Raw genomic sequence first — 23,486 nt, 5'->3', positions numbered from 1 at the left:
TGCTTCAAACTGCTTTGGGCTTCATTTCAAAGTAGGTAATCAAATACCCTATACTACATTACCACATGATGATCTTATTAGAAGCACTGTTGCCCTTTATGTATAATAAATATACTGCATGATCTGCAAATATACTACAACAACAAAATTACTGTTAATAAAATTTTGTTAGATTACTAAAATTCTGTTTTAACAATACCAAATTGATAACTACATTTATACACAGAAAATACATTCCTATGGATGCTAATTAATGCCCTACAGTATTTCACTAATTTTTAGTTACAATTTTATTAATCTAAAATTCTTATATAAAAATTACTTATAAGGAATACTTAGCATTAAAGAAAGATAATTATAAAATTGGTAATAAGCACTCCTAAAAATAATTACTGGTGCAGCAAAAGTAAACAGTACACATTATGAGATTTCTCAGGAAGTACCTTGGTAACTACTCATCAATTTCTCACATGATCTGTTATTAAAACAATATATAGTTGGAAAACCTTGTAAGACAAGGTTGCACTTGCATATGAGTCAACAGTACAGTAATTATTTTCTATTATGATTACCAGTAACTGCCTTACACAGTCACAAAGAATAACTAAAAATGCTTTAAATGCAGTTAAATGTTTACATGAACACATACCCTGATTCCCTCACTGGAAGACATTCAAAAATGGCAAAAGCTCGCATAAGCTGGTTTTCTTTTTCACAAGTATACACACATTCCAATGCAATTGTCATCATTTCTTCAGGAGATGATATAATTGGAGCTTGTTGATCAGGTCGTGAATGCTGGAGTTCAAGAAAAAGGTATTTGAAATATGCACAAAAAACTCAATCACAACATATTACATAATTAATTTTGCAAATAATAATTCAAACATAAAAGCCTCTCAACTTATCAGAATTTATTTATAAGTATGATTTTACAATGGTCTTTTGCTAGGCTACCTTTTTGGAAGTTAAGCCATTTTGCAAATGAATCTTTTAGTTTGAATGGTGTTAAGTGCATGTTAGCTACTCATTGAAGTAAGATGCCTATATCAACAGAACAAAGGTCCACAGTTAAATATGCTATAGAGTATAAAGCACTGAAGTTTCTGTGTTCACTTGGGATTTTCCACAAGATAGCATTTTTACAATCATTTCCCTTAATTCAATTTATTTTGGTATCCCTCCAAATTGCACTATAATTAGATAAGACTATAAACCTACCTACACAACAAAAATGTAAATTTAAGATTCTGAGAATTTCATACTAGTTTTTATAAGAAGAAACTAACTTTCCTAAAAACTCATCAATCTCTCATTTGTGGTCCTGGTCTGCTCCCAAACTCCACAATGTTCTACCTAACAGACAACAGAAGAATGGTAGTCTCACAGCACTGCCACAAGGACCCTCATGTACCCCTCAACCACATTCCTCACCTTTTTTTGTAAACTAGAAATAAAGTGCATGAGCAGTGGGGCTCGGAAGAAGAACTCTATATGAGTGATGGATTTGTATAAAAAAGAACAGTACTAGGGGTACCAGAAAAATATGAGATAGTAAATATTATTATTGATATCCAACGCAGATCACCCAGTTGTCTTTTGTTATTTATTACAGTAATGAATGAAGGTACAAAAACAGCAAAGAAAGGAGGTTGCTGGGAGCTGCTATATGCAGATGATCTAGTGGTAACAGCTGAATCTGAGGAAGACATATTAGAAATGTTTAAGATCTGGAAGCGTAGAATGAAAAAGTGAGGACTGAAAATCAATGCACACAAAACAAAGGTTAAGGTAATGGGAAAGGAAGTAAAAGAAAAATTACAGACAATAAAGTAGCCATGGCTGTTGTTGGAAAGGTGCAAGGTCAACTTGGTTCTGAATACTGAATGAAACTACTATGTCATGAGATATGATTACAAGTACAGTATATACAGAACAAGAGATCTGTGATGACCAAAACGTGTTACAAGAGCAAATTGGGGAGACAAAAGTCGAGAATTGTATTCAGACAGATGGATTCCCAGGAAATCAACTACCTGATGAATCCACAAACTGACTAAACTGTCTCCTTCCTGAAGGGGGTTGGGGACAAACTTGCTCAGTAGGCTGAGGTTGATTGCTGGCCACCATCCTTCCTCGACACCAAACTGGGTGACTGAAGAGCCCAAACTGGGTGAGTGAAGAGCTCTATCACCGTTTCTGCAACAATCACCTCATGTTGCTCTCAAAGGCCTGGAACCTCTCAGGGTTGTTACTGTACACACCAAAGTAAAATAACTGCAATGAGAGTGGGGATTATCTCCAGGAAGCAAAGTCAATAACCAACCATGACAACCTGTAACACCCATGAAGAGGGTTCTCCCTCTATCTCTAGCCAAGATACCATGATCTCGAGAATTTTTGGTGACAAACCCCCATTAATGGAAGACTAGCCAGTGATGGACTGCTCCCTTCAAATGTTTTAGCTCTCTTACCAGAGGAAAATACCTACTCTTCAATGATATCAACCTCTTGAGGATAGAGGGATGAGAACATCACCTAATGCTTACTTTTCTGATAGAGTAACTCTGAACATTTACATTTCCTGTTGAGTATTTAGTCCACAATGGGCCACTGCTCATGTCAAACATCTCGGTTCTGACTGCAATATAAGTCAGTTTGCCCATGAGGTCATTGACCATACTCTCTACAAACAAGAATGAGTCCAACAAATCTGAAAGTCTCCTGCTTAATGTCCAAGGCAGAAAGCTACCAGATGGCTCCTTTGACATTCTGTCCCATTTATTTGATCCTAAAATGTAAAATGAAGGCAGAGTCAAGTGACAACACCATCATCCAGGCTTTGGCAATGTCCTCTGGCAACCTGGCCCCCTTTACCAGAAACATATTGATGGGCTTCCAATACCCACTTCTACCAGTTGACATGGCAAATATTTTTTGAAGATATCACTTTGTTGCATAGATCCACATTAATGACAGGGCAACTGACTACGAGGTAAACAAAGCTGGAGCCTGCTTCCCTGTCACCTCTGTTGTACACATATTCACAGAACATATGACTCTGCTACAATTCCTCATATAAGAAGTTTCCTTGGATAAGCAACTCTTCTGTTATAAGGGATTCACCTAATATCAGCCTAGTAAAGGTTTAACTGATTTTTTCTGCTGACAGGACATTTAAAAGCATAGTACAAGTACCAGAAGTTTTATAAGTGATAACTTAAAGAAACTATTTTTGTAACTTGCAATGAAATTATAAAATAAAAAACATAACAGATAAATTTAATAAACAAAAAACTAACAAATAAAAAATATATATCACAATGATTCCACTTAAAGCCACAACAAACATGATAAATTTCTTGCCTGTAAAACCTTCAAAGGAAGTCCAAGATCCTCTTTTGCAGTAGTTACAATATAATCATGCAGCAGTTTCTCTGCACTCCCAGGTTTCCACTTTTCACATCGAGTAAGAAATGGGATAAGCCATCTGCGAATGTTCTGGATGTATGTTTCCGGTGTACTCTGTTTAGTAAGATAAAAGGCAATCATTAATCACAAGTTAACCACAGAATAAATTAACTGAATCATATCCACTTTTCAGTGGCAAAATACTGGAACTACACTGTGAAAAGTAACTTCTTTTAGTGCAACAGTTACGCCAGATATTCAAGCACTCAAACTTTGGTATTTTCTGTGTAAAAGATATAAAGTAATTTAATCAATACAATATCCTCTCCAAATCAACACAAATCATGATTGTGATTATTTAGAATATTTTTTGTTTGATACAAGATGACAGTACTTATTCTATTTTTCCTGTTGTGTTGTAAGTACAGTACACTTAAAAGGTGGCATCTATGTTTTACTATCACAATGGTACTGTACACTTTCCACATACACTATATTCTATGAATTTTATTGGTATCCTGAAACTCAAAATAATCATTACCAATTTTAATTTTCACATAATATTCCCTATTTTTTTTTATCCTTTATTGCCAACTACAGTCTTACTCATTTCTACTAGGTAAGTTTACAGTACTGTAAAGATTAAAGAACTTATTTCAAGATTCTAGAACCATACACCACAATGTGATGTGAACTGGCTCAATTCTTTCTTTGCTAATACATGTACTAACATCTTTTTTTTTGCTTTTGCTCTTATCTTTGTAACTCTCAACTGTACTACCTATTATTTTCCATCATTTGCCTTTAGCCTCTTCCCAGGAAGCTGTTTAACTTCTTTCAATTGTCCTGTTCCAGTTTTCATGTCATTTATGAATAAATACTGTAGACAGCCCATTCAAATACAATAATGGTACCACTTAACACTTTCAAAATACCTTCAGCTGATAAATACTGATTTGACATTACGAACACACTAAAAGCAATAAAATTATTTATATCTATTCTTTCCTATATGAAAGAAAGCTGATCTACTAAACAGACTTCATCATTCAGAGGGATCTTTTCATTTACGAGGCTTAGATTTCCTGGCTGATAGCCCACCCTCCTCAACAGCCCATGATCATATTTTTCATTTACTCAAGCAGCTACAATAATCATCAATGCCACATGAAGCAAAGGACCTCCAACAGCTATCATAGCATACAATTACAATAGCAATCTAGGTCTCTAAAAAAAATAATATTCATTAAAATACCAAATAACCTATAAAAATATCTTTGGATGAAATGCCACAATACTTTTTTGCACTATATCCTATTACACCAAAACAAATAGCAAAGTCCTCTTACCCCTCAGCTGCCAGCAACTAAGCAGCCAGGAAATCCCCATATAAGTATCTAACATATTAAATTATTATAATACATAGTTCATTTTATCACAACCCCTTTCTGGCGCACATAAAAAGCTTAAGTAATACCATCCCATATTAAAAATTAAGTTCTATAAAATTAAACTCAAACTTCACATAAAACAAAATCAACTTACTTAGTATAGCTGCCATTTATATAATATAGTCCCAATTCATGGGTTTTCAAGACTCCTACACATTCCATTACAATCATGAGAGTGCAATCCCAGTTGTTGACTGAGAAGTCCTGGGACTTTGAGAAGAATAATGGTGGCAAAGGAAAAATGTTCAATATCTAGCTTCCCATGATTAAATTAAAGCTTTTTTCCTATAATAAAAAGGTTGGTTAAAGACTGCAAAAATCTCCCAAAGTCTCAAAGATCACTACCAAAAACTTGTGACACTATATTAACCCAATATGGAGCATAGCCTCCTTTTACCTCTGTGCTGCAACCTTTTGCACCATGATAGTAAAAAATTAAAAATGGGTCACAGTGACCTTTCAAGATACATTTACTATATCCTTTTTTACTCAAGAATCCCATCTATCTGTGCCTTTACTTATGCTGCTAACTTAGGTTATTCTGTGTCTAAACATCATTATGATCATCACAGTGCAATCCCAATTGTGAGATTAGTTGCTGAAAAACTTTTAGAAAAGCAATGACCTCAAAGGAAAAATTCTCAATATCCAACTGCATCTGGATCAAGCATGAGATTACCAATGGTTCAAAAAAACCCCAAGTCTCATGGATCATTCGCAGAAACTCATATTATTAACCGCAGATTACGCTTAGCTTCTCATAACCAGTGAGCCCTGATCTAGTGCAATATCAGTCATGAAAAAATCTGGATGTTACTGCAACTTTTTACAAAAGATCAGGCACTGAATGAGCAAGGTTGCTTCCACCAACTTAGTTTCCACAGCCACTGTCATGGAATTGCGACATTATTCTAGCCATGTAGCCAAACTTCAGGTGCAGTGACTACAGGCATCTCAGTAGTACCACCTTGGCACAGCACTGAAAATTAAAAAAGCACTGCTTTCCAATGGAAAAATGGTTTTAGCCATAATCTCAGGCAGAGTAAGGAGCAATGCTATAAAAACTTGTGTGTATAAGCAAACAGCTGATGACTGCCATGATTCCAATGAGAGGGTAGCTCCTGTCCTTGAAAAATTGTCTGAGGTCATGGCAAAAGAGTCTGGTGCCTGTTCAAACCCTTCCAACAATGTCAAGTCTGCCTGAACCAAATTCTGTAGCCACCAAATTTAGTCACTGTCCAGTAGTGCCAACATAATATTAATCCTGCCCTTCCTGTCCGTAACAGGAATCACAGGCTTGGCCGTTCACACAAATTTATGTCTCATTTGAAGGACTGCAGGTGAATGTGACACTTTGGTTGAATCTACATCTATCATAATTTAGTTACAAAGTTGATTATGGATAAATAAACTCTCAGGTACTATTAATGAGCACAAAATATTGGGAATGCATTAAGTTGTTGGTTGCTGTCCACCATCAGTGTCACTGGCCAAATCCAAACCATGTTGAACACATTGGTTATTTTGTCATGTATGAAGGATATGCAGGTTACTGAAAAAATCTGTAGAATACACGGATTGAAGCCCATTGTTAGAATTATGTACAGCCTGAACTATATAAACTTACTGAAGGACTTTGCAATTGAGGGTCTAAGATATTCTGGTTAGTGAATGCACATTAATATATGAGAGTAAATAGAGACTCATGCAATTAAGAGTTCTTTAATATATTTTCTAAAACAGTGCATTCTAACTGTAAGTTGTATTTGTTCATTTTGTAAAGACAGCATTTTGTATGCAATAGCATTTGTTTCATTATTTAACAGTATATTACTTGAGAATATACAAATTTTAGGTTTGGTATGTCAGCTCATAAGTGCATGTATGTGAAAGTTTGTGAGGAATGTGTATAAATATACTGTATATGTGAATAAAAGGAAATTGTGAAGTGTTTTATTTCTTAGGAGTATCTAGAATGTTGCCAGTTATGAAATTATGTTAAGTACAGGTTAAGCCTTACAGTAGAATAAGAAAATAACAGCTAAATCCTGACAAACATCTCCAGGTATTTCTTAAACTAAAATGCACCTGTGATTCTGAATTCCAATATTTTATGGAAGTATGCACAATTCAAATAAACTAAAGGGCTAACTATATCTGACATTTGAAATCCAAACATTGCAATAAAGATTACTGAATCTAATAAACTAAGGGGCTAACTATATCTGACATTTGAAATCCAAACAAGAAAGATTACAGAAACTATTCACGATTAACTTGCATAACACATGTACTGTATAGGGTTTTGATATTCCCAATTTATTTAATATATATAATAATAAATATCTGTGACAAATCTCAAATTTCTGCAACAGCTTTTGTAACTTTCCACTTGGGTTTCAAGATACAAATTGAAGACGTTAAAAGTTTGCATCAAAATAAGCAATGCATCATAAAGTACTATTCTTATTGTGCACTAAATTCAATCATTTATCTTTAAAACTCAATACAACTTGACATAAAACTTAAAATGGAATATTGTGCTCTGGAATCCAAACTTACTGTTGACATCAGCTGCACAATCTTCTCAGAGTCATCAAGGTTGGTGAAAGTATCTAGAGTCATGGAGTAAAGGCCTGCTTCATAAACCAAAACTTCCAAGGTATCTAGAGTATCATGAAGTTCCTCAAGATTCTGAAAAAATAATTTGGAAAACCTTACTTTCACACTTGTATATGAATATAAGTAAGAAAATACAGTAAGCTAGTAACCCTCTGGCTCACAGTTTACATTCTTAATGACTAGACCCCACTTCCCACCTCAGCACAAACACAAATCTTTCTGGAATTTAGCAATATAAGTGGTAAATTACATCTAACCTGTAACTAACTACAGTACATTGTCTCTATAGTTTTGACATCAAGATGACACATACAGACATTTGGGCTTTAAATTCAGACTTCTGAAAACATAATAAAATAAAGCCAGATATTCAGAAATAACCATTTCAGTTCTATTCTTTGTGCAATATTCATGTTTTCTTTCATCTACCACCCATTAATCATATACAGTATTGCCATATTTTAGTGGATATAAAAATCTTGGTGTCACCAAACTCATATCAGTCCAAATCCAGAAAACTCTCACTACCCATGTTATGTCCTGCTTACTGGTACCTCCTCTACTTCATCCTTACTTTGTTCAGTCCCCTTTTTTTGCCAATGCAGTGGTTATATTTTTCATTTTTCACTCAGTTTCATCTTCTATTACATTTAATCTCTTAAGTCTCATTGTATTAATTTGTATACTGGCTACGTTTTCCTTATTCTATTAGTCATCCAGTGAATCTGTAGCCCCTAATCTTTTGAGATTTTGACGACATCAAATGACATTACCTGCAGAAAATAAAAAAACAAAATAACAATAAACACTTTGACAAAATAGCATTAGGATGATGTTTGGTGAGTTGAGGTAGGGTTCAACTATATCTCCCATGCAAGTAGAGGCCCTTCAAAGAGAATTACTGTATCATTAAAGTAGTAATTCAAAATGGAAACCACTGATATAAATAACAATAACATTTATACTACTGGGAAGGAATTTTATTATATTTTTCAATTATGCAAACAATATGTATTTTTATAAGGTCTAAAAAAATACTGACTCAGGAAAAGTATAGAAATCTATGTTCTCGGCTAACACCAAAGAACTATTCTGATTACAGACAGTCCCTGGTTACTGGCGGGCTCGGTTATCAGTGATCCAGTTTTACAGAACCCCGCCGATAACCAGGGACTGCCTGTATACAGTTTTGTTGTTCCCCGTTTTTAAAGGCCCTACAAAAAGCACAATTATTTGACTTCAAAATGAAACAAAAAACAGCACTCTGCCATGAAAACGGAATTTACAGTATGTGATAAAAGAAAATACTAATTTCCAAATTGAAATATTTTGTTTCTCCCTTACCTAACATTCATAAAACTATGTTTTGAGCTGCAGGCTTGCTCAGCTGCTGAGAAAAAGTAAAATAAAAAGAGGGTTTGTACCTGGTTTATTGGCCTATCTTGTCTTCCTGTTTACCTCTGGTTGGTACATACAGAAATAATTGTCAATATGAGAATGGGTATTATTTCTAGGAATCTTACCCACGATTCATACAGCTGACTACCAAACTGACAAGAAAGGTGGGATAGTGCAGCACTTGGAAAAGGTCAGTAAACCCAACCCTAATGTTAAGGACTGACATTAAAAATAAAGCCATGTTCAGAAATGTCATTACAGGGGGATCTGCTTTGAAGTAACGTATAGATGGAGATTTTCTGCCAAAGATCATTTCATACAATGCTGGGACAGACCAAATTAAATAAAAAATATCTAGTTAACAGCAAGTTTGCTTCTATACATAACATGTGCACTTAATACTCCCCATAACTGAATAGCAGGTCTTTTAAAACAAACAGGGACACAATTTCTTCCCTGTGGTTCAAGCTAGGTGGTCCCAAAAGCAACTGAGGGACTTGATGTATGACTAGAGTCATTCAAAGGCCCAGGGTGACAAACACCATGTTGATCACCCACCAGAAAAGGTTGTCCTAAGGATGTTGAAGAGTATCTTCCATTGCTGCTCAAAGGGTCTGGGACTGGGGAGCAATTGACAACTACCAAGTGCCCTTCCAGGCTGTTCTGAAAGACCTAAGTCCCAACCAAGCCACTTGCATCTCAAAGATGCTGATGTGCAGATGCTGGGAGTTCTGGGTCCAGTCCCCTGAAACTAACTCTCCTTTAAGATGTGCTCGTCAACCTCTCTTCAATGCGCCTTGAGAACATGAGCATCTCTAGCAGGGGAGAATTCAGAAGTATCCCCTGAAGGAGGTTCAAACCATCATGCTTGATCTTTCCCTAAGGTCCCCATTCAGAGAAACCAGGCAGTGAGGTGGGCTTCAGAGGAGGGCAAATTCTGTTTCCGTTGCCACTGAAGGGAATGGTGACTCTGACCATGAGGAACAAACTTTTCCAGGGTCAAGGGAGATGACCAAAAATCACTTGCCTCTGCCAAGTGGGTTGCCCCTGAGATTGTCCTAATAGGAAACAGCTTGGAAGGCCTTCACTGCTATGGTGTTCAGGAGCATACCCAGGTACTTGATCTCTTGCATGGGGACGAGATCTGGCTTTCGCCAGTTGATCACTATACCTAGATCATGGCACAGGGCTAGGAGACATTGTTTGTCCTATAGGAGAGGATCCCTAGAGGGGACAAGAATAAGCCAAGTGTCCCAGTACTGAACAGGGCAAATATTTTATGAATGAGCCTAAGCAGACACCAGGGTGAACATGCAGGTGAACTTCTGGGGGGCTGTTACCAGACAAAACCACACAGTCTTGAATTTGAACAATGGTCCATTGCAGAGGAATTGCAGGAACCTGCTCAAATCCTGATGGATGGGGATCTGAAAGTAAGCACCCTGAAGGTTGATCAAGTTCATGGAGTCACCCTCTCTGATGGAATCTATAATTGAGCGAGCAGTTTCCATCAGAACAGGGTCTGGCTGATGTAATATTCAGTGTCAAGATGCAGTTGACCAGTCTCCCACCTCCAGAGACCTTCTCAACCAGAAAATAACACCTCGTTGTATTCCCACAGGAACAAACTATATGTACAGTACAGTATATATTTCTGTATACAGTAGCCTATAAGCAACCAAATAGGCTAACATTGCTAATATAATACTATGAATGTACAGTAAATCACTAGATAGTTAAACATCTAATTAAGTACATTTATAATTCTTCTTTTTCAAGAGTGTTAAAAGAATATATATATGAGTACACCCTAATGGGTGACACTGATGTATTCAATGGGCTGAAGGAGGAAGGTAGAAGGAGGAGAACCAGACTAATACTGAAGGTTGAATTTTTTCTCTTGGATTTGTACAAAGCAAGAACTTGTTGAGAGGGACATGGGCTCTTCTGCTCTTCTTTTTATTGAAAACATCCTAATTGTTCTAGACAAATTCTATGCAAATATCACACAAGCAAGCACACATTTTAATTCACTACAGAACACTGGAAGTTGAACATCAAGTGCTACAACAATATTTTTAATACTTTTGAGCTTATAAATGCTTTTAATGTGTTTACATTTTACATTAATGTTCAGGTACACTATTTTGTATTCTTAACTTTTGTTTTTATGTGATTTGACACTTTTCTACTGATTTTTGTAGCTTCATGGCTGACCACTGAATGCCAGAACTACATACATTTGTAGCTTTCTGATATAAATACACATACTAGGCTGTAATTACATTTTTATATTTCCTTTTAAATTTTAACAAAAACCACTGTGACATCAAAAGCACCTTAGGTCAAAACAAATCAACTAAAGTTATTACTGTAAACTGAAGTTATTACTGTAAACTGTTATAACATTAAAAGACCAATCATTAAACATAGGGTACCGATCTTTCATGCTACATGCCTTACCAATACATATCAAGCATTGTGGGTTACAATCATAATGAGTCACAAACAAATGGTTCCCACACTGATTATTCCCACAATATCTAGCTTCAGGAACTGGTTTACTATATAACAATGACATCTTACACAAAACAAAAGGTAAAACTACACCAGTTTTCCTAGCATTACCACAAGAAACACAAGAGTAATACTTCTCAACAGGCAGAAAGCACTGCCAGTGATGAGAACTCTTTGACAGAAGAAAACGTAGTCACTCTCTGCCCTTACCTACCACAGAGAAGGTATACAGGAAGATGAGATAGGCCAATACACCGGGTACAAACCCTCTTTTCTTATTTTTCTCAACTGCCGAGCAAGCCAGTAGCTCAAATCTTGTAGCTATATAAATGTAAGGTAAGAATCATAAGAATAATTATCTCTAAGCTCATAAGCCAGAACAGTATGTGTTTTACCGCAGATTCAGCACCCCCAAAAATTTCAAGGGGTTATTACTAATTGCAGTTTTATTTTGTAGCCACATTTCTCTCTGGAATCAGTTTTGTGGCCTTATTTCTCTATGGGATAAGTTTTTTTTTTTTACCTCATTTCTCTCTGGGACCAGTGATTATCTGCACTTAAATCAGATTCTTACAAGAGATGTGGCAAGGAAATCTTTGCCAACCTGAACTAACAGAAGTGGGTTCTAGGTGTATCAGCTCACTACCATTACAGCAGCGGCCACATTTCTTGGGTAGGCCTCTGTTTTATTTACTCAGAATGAGCCTTATCTCTTGACAAACTTGGTCATGATGAATATAGTCACACCCTTCAAGGATCTATCCAGCCTTGTAACCTCAGATGATCTTCAGGAGTTACAGGTCACTGATCCCTGGACTCTTCCTCTTCCTTCTTCTAAAATCCCTAGTGATGAAACTTGGGAACAAGCTCACATGTACAGTCGTAAGAGTTAACATACTTAGCATGGTGTCTTCATCTGTTTCCTAAGAAACCTAAATACACAGATACATTCATGATATACTCATAACCATTACGTTCTAAACATGAATATAAACCTATTATTGTATACATTACACACTGCATCCTTGCTAAATCAAATAAAACTGTTAACGAGTCAGTGGTTTACATATATTTGACTCTGTAACTGCATTCCTGTTGCAAAGGTAAATCATCTTTTATTCTCTTGATTGATGAACTTCATGATTTATTTTGATGATAAGAAGTATTATTAGAAAACTGCATTGCAAAAGAGGAATTGGTAGAGAGATGTGGTATCAAGAGGCTAAAAACAGACTGATATCTCAAAGACTAAGATGATTTGGGCATGTGATGAGAAAGGATTAGCAACAGTTTGTCAGAATAGCCAAAGATATGCAAGTGGCAGGATGAAGATCTCAGATTTAATGTTCTACTTGTATAATATTCTACTTGCTTCCGTACTCTCAAAACAGTATTTGTCCTCTATACTAAATTCTATACTAATACAGTATTCTAATGCTTCTGTACTCTTAACATTTGTCTGCTATGCTAAATTTCATTACTTTTAAAATTCAGAATGTGGAGAAAGGGGATAGATGAAGACCTAGACCTGGTGGAATTTCAGGCAAAAAGAATGCAAAATAGAGAGGAGTTAAGACAACTCCTATATACAGTACTTATAATCCCATAAAGGAAAAAATATGAAAATGTTTATGATGATCACAAAAATATCTCCCATTTTCAAGCCAATGTTATGCAAGAATTGTGAAGCCATTTATCTTGGAAAAGATTTAGTTCCATTTAGAGTACACTTGTTTACTTCTAACAGAATCAGCAAGCATAAAGATAGCTTGTTTAATTACAGTCATACCCCAACCTTACGCGAGGTTAGGTTCCAGAACCCCTTGCGCAAGGCAAATTTTTGCGTAAGTTTGGCACGGTCTCTAAAAATGCTAATAAATGCTTATTTCTAAAGTTTAAACGGTAAATATGGCCCTAATCATGCTCCCAAATTATTAAGCTAATTTTTAAAAGAAATTAAAGTTACCGTAATTTCATTTAACCCCTTAAAAGACTTATTTTTTCAACATAATGTTTCAAAAAGAATCTAATTGTTTTATTGAATTAAATTAAAATATAACTTGTTTAGACTCTATTCTAATTTGATTTCAACAGAAAATTGTGATTATTTTATGTAAAATTGTAATTTTTAGAAACTCCACTTGAGACCTTTTTATGGCCAATAACGAGTTATCTCGTATAAATTATAATCATTTTGTTCTATCACGAGATATCTCGTATGCTTCGTTTTAGTAATTTTGATAATAGGAATTGAATAAAAAACATATTGATGCTTGATAACTTTTTATTTTTCCACTTCATTTTGATAAACAAAAGTATTTTTTCATTTCATTTGAATAAAAAAAAAATTTCACCATTAGAATAAACAAAATCATATATTTCTCTTCATTTGGGTAAAAAAAAAAAAAAAAATCACTTCACATAAACCAGTGTATTTCCCAATCATTTTGTGTGGTATGATTTGAAGCAGGGGGTTATACACAGACTAACTTCACATATCTCACACATGTAGCGAGACTCTTGTCTGATCGGTTTTCCATTATTATCCCTTTTCTTAGAGCAAACAACACATTGCCTTATAGGAAATTTCTTTTAGGGTGTAGGAGGAATGTCAATTGGAAAATGCCTTCCTGAACAGCGGGTAGGATTCGCTGAAATAGATGGTCTACCTGGTCTTGTTTGAGGGATTTCAGCATGATACTTTTTCAGAGTTGAATCAATTATTTCCAACCTGAATTTGAGAGATGAACAGCAATTTTCATTACTCATCTTGAAACACTGATATGCATTCCAAAGGGCTAGATCTAGATGATGGAAGAAAACTTTTTTGTAATATTTTTTTGTTCTTTTCCTGGGAACAGGATAATTTGCCAAGTTTTGATCCAACTTATCCACACCACCCATTGTGTGGTTATAGTCTACTACAACTTTGGGCTTCTTTTTCGTACCTCTCCTACTCACAATTTCAACTTCATCACTATTGTGAACTGTGGAGAGTAGAACAACATCTTTTTTATCCTTCCATCTCATGGCCATAACTTTACCTCTACGATAAGCAGACATTTCCCCCTTCTTCAACTTATCAGTTTTCAATGAAACTGGCAGGTCTTTTCGATTTATTCTAACAGTGCCATAGCAATCTGTTCTACATTTTACTAGAATATCCACTAACTCAGGACTGGTGTAATAATTGTCTATTGTAAGGCAATAGCCTTTATTCAAAAGAGGTTTCAATAAAGTCATTACAACCTGTGAGGATTTAGGCAATTCATTGAAATCCTGGTCGAATTGTGTTCCTTTACCTACATAAATCAAAAAACTCCACACATATCCTGTACTCGCTTCACATAACATAAAGAACTTTATGCCGAATCTTGATCTCTTCAATGGGATATATTGTACCCATCCCAATCTTCCTTTATATAGCAAGAGACTCTCATCAATTGAAATATCTCTTTGTGGGGTGTAGACAGTTCTAAATTTATTTTCTAAGTGCACATAAATAGGATATATCTTATTCAGTTTGGGATTAGGATGCGAATTTGCATCATATGCTTCATTATCAGAAAAATGCAGGTACTGCCTGATTTTCTTGTATCTTTTGAAAGGCATAGTTTCAGCAAAAATTGGGGTTCTAAGAAGTGGATTTTTAAACCAATACAAGGATTCTTCAGGCTTCTTCACAATTCCTTTCAAAGTATTTAGTGCTAAGAAAACTGAGTTCAGGTGAAGTTACAGGATGCCACGTATTTGGGTCTGCATTGCATTGCTCAGCAAATCTATTGGTTTCAGTGCAAATAAGTTCAATCAGTTCATCATCAAAAATACATGGAAAAATCTAAAGGCGACATACTTTCAATATTCCTGGGATATTGAGACCTGTTGTCCCTGTGAATGGAAATCGAGGGGGTGGAGGGGCAGTAGAATCTGCGATTCTCCTCCATTGTGTTTCATCCATTACCGTATCTGTATTGGTATCGCTGTCATCGTCACTGGAATCATCCAAGCTTGAATCGTCGCCTTCTGAGCCAGAACTTTCAAGCTCTGTAAATGATTCCTCAGTATCACTGTTGTCATGGTAATTTGCCATAACTGGGCTAAAATAAAAAATAAATAAAAGGCTAGAATAATAAATAAATAGTCAAGATACTAACAAATTACTCGACAATATATCATATAAACAGTCTAAAATAAAAAAAAAAGAACAATGAAACTTACCTAAAACGTGAAAATGAAGAAATACAGAAGATTCTAAAAGTCACCACTGGAGAGCTAGTAAAATAGTGTGTACTCATCGTAAAAAAGGAAAAAAAAAAAATCCTCGGAAAAAATTATACTTGATGTATCACAAAATGGTCAAGAGACTAACAAAAGACACGAAATCGTCATAATAAGTCAATAATATAACATATAAACAGTCTTAGATGACAAATAAACAACCAAATTTACTTAGAACAGGCGAAAATACGATATAAAAATACGTACATACGAACGAACAACCTCTCAAGATCACCGTTACTCTATATACCACAAAATACTCATGGGGTTACCTAACAAAAGACACAACAGCAACACGATGAATCAATAATATAACATATAATCAGTCTAAGATGACAAATAATGCAACCAAACTTACCTAATTAGGCAAAAATACGCAAAAAACAAAACAAAGGTCAAAGACGGCAGCTGAAGTGCTACTAATGACGCATCGTCTGCACGAAAAAATACAGAAAATTATCGTTGGTAACTCACGACTTCCAACAGCAAATACCACTGCCAAACGTATGATATAGGACGAGATATCTCGGAGAAGCCTGCTGTAACAATACTGAGCCACGAGAAATCTCATATTAGCCCAATATTCACGTTTAACTTTTCAACGAGATATCTCGTGGTAAGTCCAAAATTTTTAGCACACTGATAACGATATATCTCGGGTTAATCTTGTAAGGGGTTAAAGTTAGCTTAATACATTACCCTTAAAAAAAGAAATAAATTATTGACACGAAAATAGAGAGTTGGAAGAGAATTTCTCTCTCTCTCTCCTTCCGACCGATCTATTTTTAGAAGTCTTCTCAATCTCTTATTAATAACTTCTTTATTCTATGTCTCTTTCTCTTTGTTCTCAAATGCTGTTTCATGAACAAACAGTGTTTTTTTATTTGGACTAATACAGCTCTTAGTTATTATGTCTCTATGTTTTAGAATGTTTTTTTCACACTAGCGCATTTACACTTTGTAGATGGTACAGGTAAAATTAGATCAATTTAAACTACCTACTGTACAGGCAGTCTCCGGTTAACGGCAGGCTCAGTTAACAGCGATCAGGTTTTATGGCACTTGTCTACCAACGAAAATTGGCAATTTTCGGCGCCGAAAATCGCCAATTTCCGCTTATCGGCGCCGATAATTGGGTATTGGCGTCAATACATACCTAACAGAGGTGCCGATAACTGAAAATCGGCGCTTTTCGGCACCAAAAACCCCCAAAAATCACAGAAAAAGAGCTGAAATCACCGATTTTCAGTTAGCAGCAATTTTCGGTTATCATCACACCCTCAGAAACGGAACCCCGCCGATAATCAGGAACTGCCTGTACATGTAAAGACGTACAGAGAAATAATAAGTTGTAAAAATGTGTGAGCGCTAACTATGAACGAGAGAGAGAGAGAGAGAGAGAGAGAGATAAGGGTTGTCCTTACTTAAGAGAGTGAAATTATTAATCAATTATTACGGAGACAGAGAGAATAACACGAGAGAGAGAGAGACCTTACCTTACCTTACAGACTTTACAGTTCGTTCGGGTTGCCCCAGGTCCCTCAGTGTGAGGCACCTTTGATGTCTACCAGAGAACTGCTAATGCATCTTCCGGTATATTTTGCACCTTCCTATCTTGGATGGTCTGGGATGCAGCTTAGATATTTGTCGAGCTTATTCTTAGACACATCTACGCTCACTCCTGATATGTTCCTCAGATGAGCTGGTAACGCATTGAATAGACGCTGCATTATGAATGGTGGTGCGTAGTGGAATAATGTCTTGTGAGCTTTCCTTAGTTTTCCTGGTATAGTTTTGGGCACTATTAATCTGCCTCTGCTTGCTCTTTCTGATATTTTTAGCTCCATGATGTTTTCGGTAATTCCTTCTATCTGTTTCCATGCCTGTATTATCATGTAGCATTCTCTTCTCCTTTCGAGACTATATCATTTTAAGAATTGTAGTCTTTCCCAGTAGTCAAGGTCCTTAACTTATTCTATTCTAGCTGTAAAGGACCTTTGTACACTCTCTATTGTACACTCTCCTTTTGGTAGTGTGAGTACCACATCATATTGCAATATTCAAGTGGACTACGTACATACGTTTTATAAAGCATAATCATGTGTTCGGCTTTTCTTGTTTTGAAGTGCCAGATCAACATTCCCATTTTTGCTTTGCATTTTGCCAATAGCATTGCTATTTGATCATTGCATAACATATTCCTATTCAACATCACACCAAGATCTTTAACTGCTTCCTTATTTGTGACTGTCTCGTTATTAGGTCCCCTATATGCATACAGTTCTTTATCACCATAATTTATTTATTCCAGTTTATCAGAGTTAAATACCATCCTATTTACCTCTGCCCATTTATATATTTTGTTTAGGTCTCTCTATAGCGAGTTCCTATCTTCATCACAAGTAATTTCTCTACTTATTCTTGTGTCATCGGCAAAACTTCTCACTACCAAGTCCTTGGCTTTACTGTCTATGTCTGCAATCATAATAACAAACAGCAATGCAGCTAACACCATACCTTGTGCCACACCGGATATTACCTTAGCTTCATCTGATTTCTCATCATTTGCAATCACTATCTGTTTTCTGTTAAGCAAAAATCCTTTTATCCACCTTCCTACTTTGTCGACAATATTATGTTTTCTCATTTTTTTCGCTAATATATTACAGTCTACCTCGTCAAAAGCTTTTGCAAAGTTTAGGTAAACCACATCTGTATCTTTTTTGTTTATCATATCTTTAAATACGTTTTCATGGTGGACTAACAGTTGGGCTTGTGTACTTTTTCCAGGTACAAAACCATGTTGTCCTATATTAAACAAACTATTTCTCATTAAACGTTTCATTATATTTTTCTTCATTACCCTTTCATACACTTTCATAACGTGTGACGTTAGACTCACAGGCCTATAATTACTTACCTCTAGTCTTGATCCACTTTTCAAAATAGGGGTAATATATGCTAATTTATGTTCATCATAAATCTTGCCTGTATCTATACTTTCTCTTAATAATACTGCGAGCGGCTTTGCGATAGAATGGACTACTTTCTTTAGCAAAATGGCAGGGACGCCGTCTGTCCGGCTGCTGATCCATTTTTAATTTCATTAACAACCTGCACAATATCGGCTTCATTAATATCTATGTACGATAAATATTCACTATTTTCATCTCTTATTTCTGTATCATTATCTTCATTATCAATTCTAGGTGTAAATTCTCTCTCATATCTTTCTGCTAATATGTTGCATATTTCTTTTTTTTCATTCGTTAATTGCCCTTCAATTCTTAGAGGGCCTATTTCTATTCTTCTTTTATTCATCTTTTTTGCATATGAGTAAAATATTTTGGGGTTTTGCTTGATATTTTGTAGGTTCTTTTCTTATAAGTCCCATTTTTCATTTTCTTTTGATTGTATAATCTTTTGTTTTGCATTTTCTATCATACATTTTAGTACATCACCTTCCATGCATTCTTTTCTTTTTCAAGACCTTTTTCCCACTTTCTGATTTTCTGGAACAAGATCCTTCTGTCTCTTGGTATGCATGACTGATGTTTACTTTTCTTCTTCAGTATATATTTATCCACTATTTTCTCTAACATTTTATATACCATATCCGTATTTGCCTGTATATTATCACTTACGAATATGTTTTCCCAGTCTTTGTTTAATTCTTCATTTATTTCTGACCATTTTATATTCTTACTATAGAAACTGTATTTTCCATATCCTTCCCACTTTTTCGTCTCTTGTTTATCTATGTTTTCACATGCTTTGGAATGGACTGTTAATTCTGTGACATTATGGTCTGAAATACTCGTATTATACACTATTATTTCTTTAACATAATTCACCTCGTTCACAAATACTAGGTCTAAAATATTATCCTTTCTTGTTGGCAGGTGATTTATCTGCTGAATGTTAGGGGGTCTGTATATTACGATGCTCACATATTTTTCAGCTTCATATTCTACTGCTATTAATTCACATTCTGTGTTACTATATTTCTCACAGATTTTTCCTTGATTTACTTCTCTCCCATATGTTGCGGTTCCCCCTTGATTCCTATTTTTTTACCTGATCTATAAGTTTGGAAACCCTTTATCTGATCATCATTACCAGTCTCTTGGGAATACCAGGTTTCACTTATATTCATTATATCTATTTTTTCAGTTTGGGTTAGTTCTTCTAAAAACTCTATTTTTCTTTTTGAGTTACTCGAAACTAAACCCTGCGCATTCATCACTATGATGGTTTGTGTGTTATCCCCATTATCTAATATGGGTAATAATAAGGATTTTCTCGTGTATCTTTCCTGTTCTGATATGTTGTTGTTCTTTTCTTCATTTCCAGAACTTCAGCCATTAAAAAATCCAACTTTTCCAATATGTTTGATCTTCCAGCTTCATATTTATTCATTTTGTGTTTATATCTGCATTTATCTCCGTATCTGTACCATCCCCTGGCATCGTAGATACATTGCTTGTTCCTTGCACTGTACCTAGGTGCTGATGCCTAATATCGCGATGCTGAAATTTCATAATGTGGTGTTGGCTTGCTTTTTTCCTTCATCTCATGTTCTTTGTTCCTTTCTTTATTTGCTTCATTTTTACTTTGATTTTTAACACTTTCATTCCCAATTGACGTAGTGGTAAGCAAAATTACCCTACTCCCCTCCCTACCCGACTGACATACCGCTATATAAAATTTACCGAAATTTTTCGTACGTGTGTTAGGAGTAAATTTTTTTTTATTCGGACAGTTGGTGGTTTCCATAGGCTAAAGCATACCTTGGACCGTGTAACTCAGGCATCAATACGCCAGCCAAGCAGTTCCTCACTGCAGCTCTTTGTTGGCTGAGTCGGTTGAGCTTCAGACTGTCACTTGATGGGCCAGAGTTCAATTCCCCCGGCCGGCTGATGAAGAGTTAGAGGAATTTATTTCTGGTGATAGAAATTAATTTCTCGCTATAATGTGGTTCGGATTCCACAATAAGCTGTAGGTCCCACTGCTAAGTAACCAATTGGTTCTTAGCCATGTAAAATAAGTCTAATCTTTGGGCCAGCCCTAGGAGAGCTGTTAATCAGCTCAGTGGTCTGGTAAAACTAATGTATACTTAACTTTTTTTAGTTACTATACTGCGCATGCGCAAATCCCTGGTATAGTAAATTTCTCACAATGAAATCAGCTGATCCTACCCAAGCTTCTCTCTCGTATCTTACATTTTTTTTTTATAAAATGTAGGATTACATTATTGGAAACACTGTTTCGTACCCTCTTTTTCTATAAATTTTTTAGTTCCTGTACTGTGCATGCGCAAATCCCTGGCGCAGTAAAATTCTCACAATGACATCAGCTGATCCCACCCACGCAGGCCTGGCAGGCCACACTTCTCTGTCAGAGACCATGCGTGCAAGCTAGGGTAAACACGTGTGGTTGTTTACATACAGTGACGTCAATAGAGAACAGTTTCCAACATGCTTTCACAAAGTTTTTACGGTAAAACTAGCTAGCGGAAAACGAGTTAGTGCATCACATAAGAGACGTCTGGATTTTAGGCAGGGCTCTGAATCTCATTTTTCATTATTATATATATCAATATTTAGAGAATTTTGTTGGCTTTCTCATAAAAAATAATTCATTCGCCTAATTGTTATAGCTTTTGAACTATGAACGATAATATTGACAACGGTAACTTTTTTTTTCGTTTCGATCAGCTTATAACGTCAAAATGAAACTGTTGCCGTTACCAAAGCCATTTTTCTTGACTCTCACTTTATTCCTCAACCTTTCCTTTACATTTTTGTATATTTACAAAGTAATTTCTATGAAAAATATCCGAGCTAGGGCTCTTCAAAAAAAATTTCTAGCGATAATTCTCAGCGTATGCCAGGCAGTGCGCTCTGTTTCTTACCCTCTTTTCTATCAATTTTTTCATCAACTGGACTTATTTGTTTTTCATTATTATATATATCGATATTTAGAGAATTTTGTTGGCTTTCTCATAAAAAATAATTAATTCGCCTAATTGTTATAGCTTTTGAACTACGAACGATAATACTGACAACGGTAACTTTTTTTTTCGTTTCGATCAGCTTATAACGTCAAAATGAAACTGTTGCCGTTACCAAAGCCATTTTTCTTGACTCTCACTTTATTCCTCAACCTTTCCTCTACATTTTTGTATATTTACAAAGTAATTTCTATGAAAAATATCCGAGCTAGGGCTCTTCAAAAAAAAAATTCTAGCGATAATTCTCACCGTATGCCGGGCAGTGCGCTCTGTTTCTTACCCTCTTTTCTATCAATTTTTTCACCAACTGGACTTATTCGTTTTTCAATCTTTTATATGTTGATATTTAGAGAATTTTGTTGGCTTTCTCATAAAAAATAATTAATTCGCCTAACTGTTATAGTTTTTGAGCTACGAACAATAATGTTGACAACAGCAACTTTTTTTTTCATTGACCAACTTATAACGTCAAAATGATACTGTTGCCATTACCAAAGCCATTTTTCTTCACTCTCCCTTTATCCTTCAACTTTTCCTCTACATTTTCGTATATTTACAAAGTAATTTATATGAAAAATAACCACGATAGGGCTCTTCAAAAAAGATTTTTTTGTAGCGATAATTCTCACCATATGCTGGGCAGAGCGCTCTGTTTCATACCCTCTTTTCTATCAATTTTTTCACCAACTGGACTTATTCGTTTTAAATTGTTTTATATGTCAATATTTAGAGAATTGTGTTGGCTTTTTCATAATAAATAATTCATTTGCCTAACTGTTATAGCTTTTGAGCTATGAACGATAATGTTGACAACGGTAACATTTTTTTTCGTTTCAATCAACTTATAACGTCAAAATGAAACTGTTGCTGTTACCAAAGCCATTTTTCTTGACTCTCCCTTTATTCTTCAACTTTTCCTCTACATTTTCATATATTTACAAAGTAATTTCTATGAAAAATAACCGAGATAGGGCTCTTAAAACAAAATTTTTCTAACGATAATTCTCACCATACGTCGGGCAGAGCGCTCTGTTTCTCACCCTCTTTTCTATCAATTTTTTTACCAACTGGACTTATTCGTTTTCCATTGTTTTATATGTGGGTATTTAGAGAATTTTGTTTGCTTTCTCATAAAAAATAATTCATTCGCCTGACTTTCATAGTTTTTAGGTTACGAACGAAAATATAAAAATAAGTAAAGATTTTTTTTTTCGTTAAATAACTCACATTTTTTTTGTATTTAGAGGGTTGGGACTCTTATTCTGACTATTTCACCATAAAATATAAACATTTAGAAAAAACGGACAGCAAAATGAACGTTGTTGGCATAAAATTTCTATTTTTGCTGAATTTTCGAAATAATTATTTTTTCACACCGTCGAGCGCTCCCAGACACCTTGGGTCTCAGGTAGGCTCAGTGATATGGTAACTATACAGATAGGAAAGTATTAATATGTATTTGATTTTGATTTTTGTTCTTCATGGCTACAGGATGCATATACAGTATCTACATTTTCTGTTGAACCTACATCCTTTTCCTTCTCTCAAGTTCTTGCACCTTCCACAGGAACTGCTCAGGGACCAATAAGCCACACCATTTAGCTGAGCCATCCTTTTGTACTTATAAGGATTTTTCATGTATACTATATATAGTCCCATGCAGAACTTTGTACCCGTTTCAATTTCACTCTGGTTCTTATAGTCACAGTTAGAACAAACCTAAATCTACACTATAAGTAGATGACTGCATTCTGTCCCTGTTCTTGAGAAGATTTAATAAAGGTATTTTGCATATT

The 23,486-nt window shown here is 35.3% G+C and overlaps 2 protein-coding genes across 2 annotated transcripts in view; both read right to left on the bottom strand.

Moving 5' to 3' along the window:
* The window catches only part of LOC136840600 (NBAS subunit of NRZ tethering complex-like), a 791,298-nt gene that overhangs the window by 581,843 nt on the left and 185,969 nt on the right, over window positions 1-23,486 (bottom strand). Inside the window, 3 exon segments of the mRNA XM_067107278.1 lie at window positions 650-798; window positions 3,367-3,525; window positions 7,425-7,556. Coding sequence (XP_066963379.1) covers window positions 650-798; window positions 3,367-3,525; window positions 7,425-7,556 — 440 coding nt within the window.
* On the bottom strand, window positions 13,320-23,440 carry LOC136841211 (piggyBac transposable element-derived protein 4-like). Its single transcript, XM_067108246.1, is given in 6 exon segments — window positions 13,320-15,117; window positions 15,119-15,237; window positions 15,361-15,496; window positions 18,443-18,702; window positions 19,139-19,653; window positions 23,410-23,440. Coding segments are annotated over 6 exon segments (2,187 nt in total). The 3' UTR covers window positions 13,320-13,991.

This window comes from Macrobrachium rosenbergii, chromosome 8 (assembly GCF_040412425.1).
Source record: "Macrobrachium rosenbergii isolate ZJJX-2024 chromosome 8, ASM4041242v1, whole genome shotgun sequence".
In the NCBI taxonomy this organism is placed as follows: Eukaryota; Metazoa; Arthropoda; class Malacostraca; order Decapoda; family Palaemonidae; genus Macrobrachium; species Macrobrachium rosenbergii.
The sequence above is the reverse complement of the archived record's forward strand: the minus strand, read 5'-3'. Positions and strand labels throughout refer to the sequence as shown.